This window comes from Trypanosoma equiperdum (genome assembly GCF_001457755.1).
Source record: "Trypanosoma equiperdum strain OVI genome assembly, contig: ctg_882, whole genome shotgun sequence".
Classification (NCBI taxonomy): Eukaryota; Euglenozoa; class Kinetoplastea; order Trypanosomatida; family Trypanosomatidae; genus Trypanosoma; species Trypanosoma equiperdum.
The window spans coordinates 1-4886 of record NW_027124845.1 but is presented as its reverse complement, the minus strand read 5'-3'; the positions used below and the strand labels follow the sequence as shown (position 1 = coordinate 4886).

The following is a 4886-nucleotide window of genomic DNA, read 5'->3' as shown; positions in this document are numbered from 1 at the left end:
CTGAAGACTGTAATGCATTTGCCACCGTGTTCTATCTCGTACCCCTCGTCCTTTACCTCATGAGAGCGTACGAGCAGTTTAAGGTTGTTATTGTTTAGGAACGTCTCGGTTACGTCCGGCCCGAAAGACAGGCAGCTCACCCCACGCTTACTTGGGGCTCGCCCAGGCATCGGCTGTGGATCGGACCACAGGCTTTCGCAGATTAGACCGCTCTCAGGTATATCACGGAATCGGTTAGGGTGTTGCAGGTCATCCAATGTCACCTTATCCGAGGAGTAAAGACCGCCGTGCACTACAAACACCTCGTTGTTAATAATGTGACCGATTGGAAGACTGTTGAATACCTCCGTGAAGAGGCGAAACATTTCGCTGTTGTACTTTTGGGTTACTTCCCCTTCAAACCCATACATTCGGTTCATGGAAACACCCTCATGGTTCCCACGAGATAAGAAAAAGTGATCCGGGTAAAGTACTTTGTACGCAAACAGCGTCATGATATTTTCAAATGAGTACGAACCGCGGTCCACAAAGTCACCGTTGAAAAGGTACCGGTTCGTTTCCAAGGGATTCCCGTTCAACTTGAATATATTGAGGAGATCGTAATACTGCCCGTGCGTGTCACCACACACTGTTATTTCTTCACCAACTGGCACGTTGATGGACACAAAGTTAGGGCATTTTTTCAGAATCTTCTGCACCTCCAACAGGATAAATATGACGTCGTGCCGGTCAATGAGTTTCTCTAACCTGAAATGCTCCTTCATCGCTTCCACGAATTCTACGGTGACGGTTTCATTTTCGATACGAGGCCCATCGTAATCAGCACGCACACTGCCCAGTTTAATTGTCTGCGACAGAGGTGCCTCGTCTGGAGTCATAATGGCATTTTCAAAGTTGATTCGGCGTATTTCCTTCTTACAAAACTCCACCTTCGCCTGCGCATCGGAATTTTGTGGTGCCAAATCCACAACTTTCTTGTAGTTTGTCAGCGCCTGCTTGTGTTTTCCAAGGCTCAGATACGCGGATGCCTTGTGGTAATAGGCCTTTGCGAAGGTTGGCTCTATCCCTAACGCCGCATCAGCGTCAGCAAGCGCCGCACCGGGAAGCTCAGCTCTAAGCTCTGCAAGTGCACGGTTGCAAAACAATGTTGGCGTTTTTGTCAGTTCGATAGCCTTCGTATACATGTCAATGGCAAGGTGCCACTTGCGCTCACTAAAGGCTGCGTTTCCCAGCTGCTTCAGCTTGTCTGCTTCCTCTACCCCGGCCATCGCAACACGACCTTCCAGCCAATGCTTCAAGAAGCAAAGGAAAAGAAAGAACACGTATTTAGCTGAGTCATATATATATATACAATAATCATAGTAATAGAGAGGATATGCAAAGAGAATGATTTAAAGAATGCTAATGTGTTGGCATTTGCACGCACTCTCTCGGAAAAGTTGATAATGACCCCCCGTTCCCGCCACCGGCCAGTCCCTAACGCGAAGCTGTGGTGACCCACTTTGCATCCATGGCGCGTTAATAGAGGGAGGAAGGTGAGACCAGCAAAGCACGCTTGAGAAATAGGAAATGAGTCGAGGAACTTCAAATAGTCGAAACCAACCCCACATGCATTACGGCAACCACGAAACGGAAGACTTCCTCGAGAACTCTACACTGCTAAAAAAAAACGTAAAAAGACAGCCGTCAGTAACGGCGGTTAGAGGGCCTCTCAAAACGACTTCCCGTGTTGCGACCCTAATCATGAAACACAAGATCATCAAGATCCCAAATCTCCGAGGCACACACGCCCACTACCGTAAACAACATACGTATACATACACATATGAGCGAAACCGACAACATCACGTGTGGGGGACCTCACAAAAATAGTTTTGGGAATCACGAAGAGCAGCATCTGTCGGCACATGCAATAAGTAACCCACACAGTCGTGGACCTCCCAGCACCGCCTCAATTACAGTAAATTAACGTGAGGAAGTAAGGTCCTCCGGAATGTAGAGAAAAATCGTCGTAGCAAGAACCTGCGGCTGCACGCCAACCGTAGTCCACATGTGTGGGCTAAAGATGTTTCGGCCTACACAACGCCCATGCTACCGTTAACGGGCGTTGCACCATAGGTGGGGTGTGCAAAGTTGGTTGTGTTGTAGTATTGGCAATCGAAAAATCGCTCTAGCTCACCGCGCTGCAGCCGCTCCGTTGTTTCCTCAAGCGCGTCAAATACGTAGTCTGGGAAGTGGTTGGAAAACATCGATGGGGAGCACACCACGGTTTGCACGTCGTCCGGAGTCTCGAATGTAGGGACAAACACGTTCTCCCGCTTGCTACAACAACAACATGGGATGCAGCAACAGCTTTTAGGAGTCCACCGCACCACGGCCTTGCGTAGGTGCACCAGCGTATATGGGGGAAACAGTTTCCTCTGATCCATAGGGAGTACGCACGCTTTGGACTGCAACTGCGCTCGCACTGCCCTGCTTTCCTCTGAAGATAACGGTTCACACCTGCCCGCCGAGCTGTTCCGCCTTCCTAGAATGCATCTGTTCGCGAAAATCAACGGTTTCGACATGTTGCAGCTCTCCAGCACGTCCAGCACTGATTCCCGGAGATCGTCAAAAGTGTGAGAGGCCGTCCGTGGGATTACATCGTTTCCGACAAAGCAGGCTAAGATAAAATCTTTGCTGTAGTGCGCAAGAGCCGGTGACATCAGCCCCCCAGGTGGTGAATACGCAAGGCATCGCAACCGCTCCCGTACACCCTCTTCTGTGGCGTAGAGCAAGATGCTAAGTACCGCGGCAACACCAGCACCAAGCGAGTGCCCCAGGACGACGAGTCTGTAGCTATTGAGCCCACCATGCAGCACCGCCTCGAGCACACCCGACTCCCTCAGCTCGCGCAACACGTATTCAGCAGACCGTTTTATCCCCCCGTGAACATAATAGTCGTTGGCGCACGCGCGTTCACTATTCGCCAGATCGGGAATAAACAGTGGCTCCGGGGTAGCCGTCACATCGGTTATGCAGTCAACAAATGAGAGCGTCCCACGGATTGCAACAACAATGGATGCCGTCTCTCGGTCCAAAGCGACGTAGAACACAGGGCGAAAGAGAGCATTCCTCCAATTAGAAAGGATAATATCTTCCTCTGCAAGGCCACTCACCTTGAGGGCAGCCGTCAGATCGCAGAAGCAACCCGCCCCCTGGTGCGAGTTTGCACGCTTGCGGCAGCACATCTTTGGGTCGCTGCAGCACAACTTCGGTAGGCCAGTACAGAGGTTCATATGAAGATACAGAAGACACCCATAAGCGGCCATGTAAAAACGGCTGTACTGCCGCAGTTCCACCACACACTGCCGTTGCTGTGAGGTTAGCAAAGGGAAGTAGCGGGCCTGGCTACTAACGCGCTCTTTGCACCCATCATCTGGTGGCGGAAAGCGAACGTGCGCCACACGCTCAAGAAGCACCCGCCGCTGTGCGTCGTGTAGCAGGATCATGCCCGCAAATATGTCGCTGGGCACCAAATCATAACCTTGAAAGAACGCAGCTAGAGTAGCTGCTGCATCCTCAAACACGTCATCGTCGTCTTCTGCTGGACGGAAGCAACAGCAACAAAGGAGGCGACACCGCCTGCCCCACAACATCTTGTACTCCTCTGAGTCCCCCCACTTGCGACCCCCATTGGGGTCGAATGAAAGGAGGAGGGAGATGACATGCAGCAGCGAAACCACGATATTGACGAGCAGAGATGCGTACAGGGAGCGTCTTGAAAATGGATCGCACATTTTCATAAACCCGTCATACAAGGAATACTTCAAAACAACGGAACTGAGCGGCAAACAACTTAGCGCCGTTGCTGTCGTCAAATAAAGAAGCGTGCCCACATGACGCCGCTTCGACACATGGAATGGACCACCACGACAACTCAGCAACGCACTAGCAAGGTGAAACGAAGCGCCAACACAGCTGATGATTCCAAGGGCATACACACACCGTTCGTATTTTGGAGGAACTCCTGGGCATCCCTTCATGTCAACACTGAACCATCCGCCAAAGCGCGATAGTATAAGGGTCCCACTAGTAGTGAGAGCGGAGAAAAATACGAAGCTGGATAGAAAAAAATCATCAGTTCCAGTGCGCCACTTCCTTCCTAACCATTGCAACGCCGGCATTCTACGAAATAGACGTGAGGAGAAGAACGCAAACTTTCAATAACTGCAAGAATGGACACACCAGCGTGTTAAGCAACCAGTGGATGCAGCAGAACCCTGGTACATCATGCACAATAACCCCCCGAGTAAAAGCAACATTAATGGCTAAACCGAAACCCAGTGGCTGTCATTCACCACCGCTCAACGCAAAATGCACCCTTCCCGACTTACGGTAGACGGCAAATAAAGTATCAGCAACATCATATGAATTAGAACAGTGTCCCAGGTAGATATTGCACCATGCCTCGTCCGTGTGGCAACTTAAAGTGCGACACGCAGCGGGCATATTAACAACCGAGCATTAACATAACCATAGCACATGTGTACGCAAGTACGAGCAAGCACAACAAACACCTGGTGGCACAATAAGGAATATCACAGGGAAGAAACTAGAAGAAAGGAGGATAGACGGTGTGTACACAAGGCACCGACATACTCGCCTCGCCTCTTGGAAAGCCACCACCCACAACGCACCACCAAAAAGGCATGCCGTGGCTACGGGCCTCCTCAGAAATAGAAGGTAACACTGAAGAAACAGCAATGGGGGAAATTACTGCAGGTACGTGTCAGTCAAGTACAGCACTCTCGCTGAAAGCGTTGGTATCAATCAGCACTAAGTTGTCACTCAGTCGCGCACTACAACTTCTGTCCTCATACACAGCCATGCAGCAGAACATCTCC

The 4886-nt window shown here is 50.6% G+C and overlaps 2 protein-coding genes across 2 annotated transcripts in view; both read right to left on the bottom strand.

The window, feature by feature from the left end:
* The window catches only part of TEOVI_000422200 (serine/threonine protein phosphatase 5), a gene marked incomplete at both ends in the record, with an annotated part of 1338 nt that extends 70 nt beyond the window's left edge, over positions 1-1268 (bottom strand). The window contains one exon of the mRNA XM_067227017.1: positions 1-1268. Within this exon, the coding sequence (XP_067083118.1) occupies positions 1-1268 (1268 nt within the window).
* Positions 1269-2075: 807 nt separating this feature from the next.
* Positions 2076-4166, bottom strand: TEOVI_000422100 (lipase domain protein, putative; the record flags this gene model as incomplete). The annotated part of the gene is made up of 1 exon (XM_067227016.1): positions 2076-4166. The coding sequence occupies one exon, from the start codon at positions 4164-4166 to the stop codon at positions 2076-2078; it is 2091 nt and encodes a 696-aa protein (XP_067083117.1).
* Positions 4167-4886: the final 720 nt, after the last annotated feature.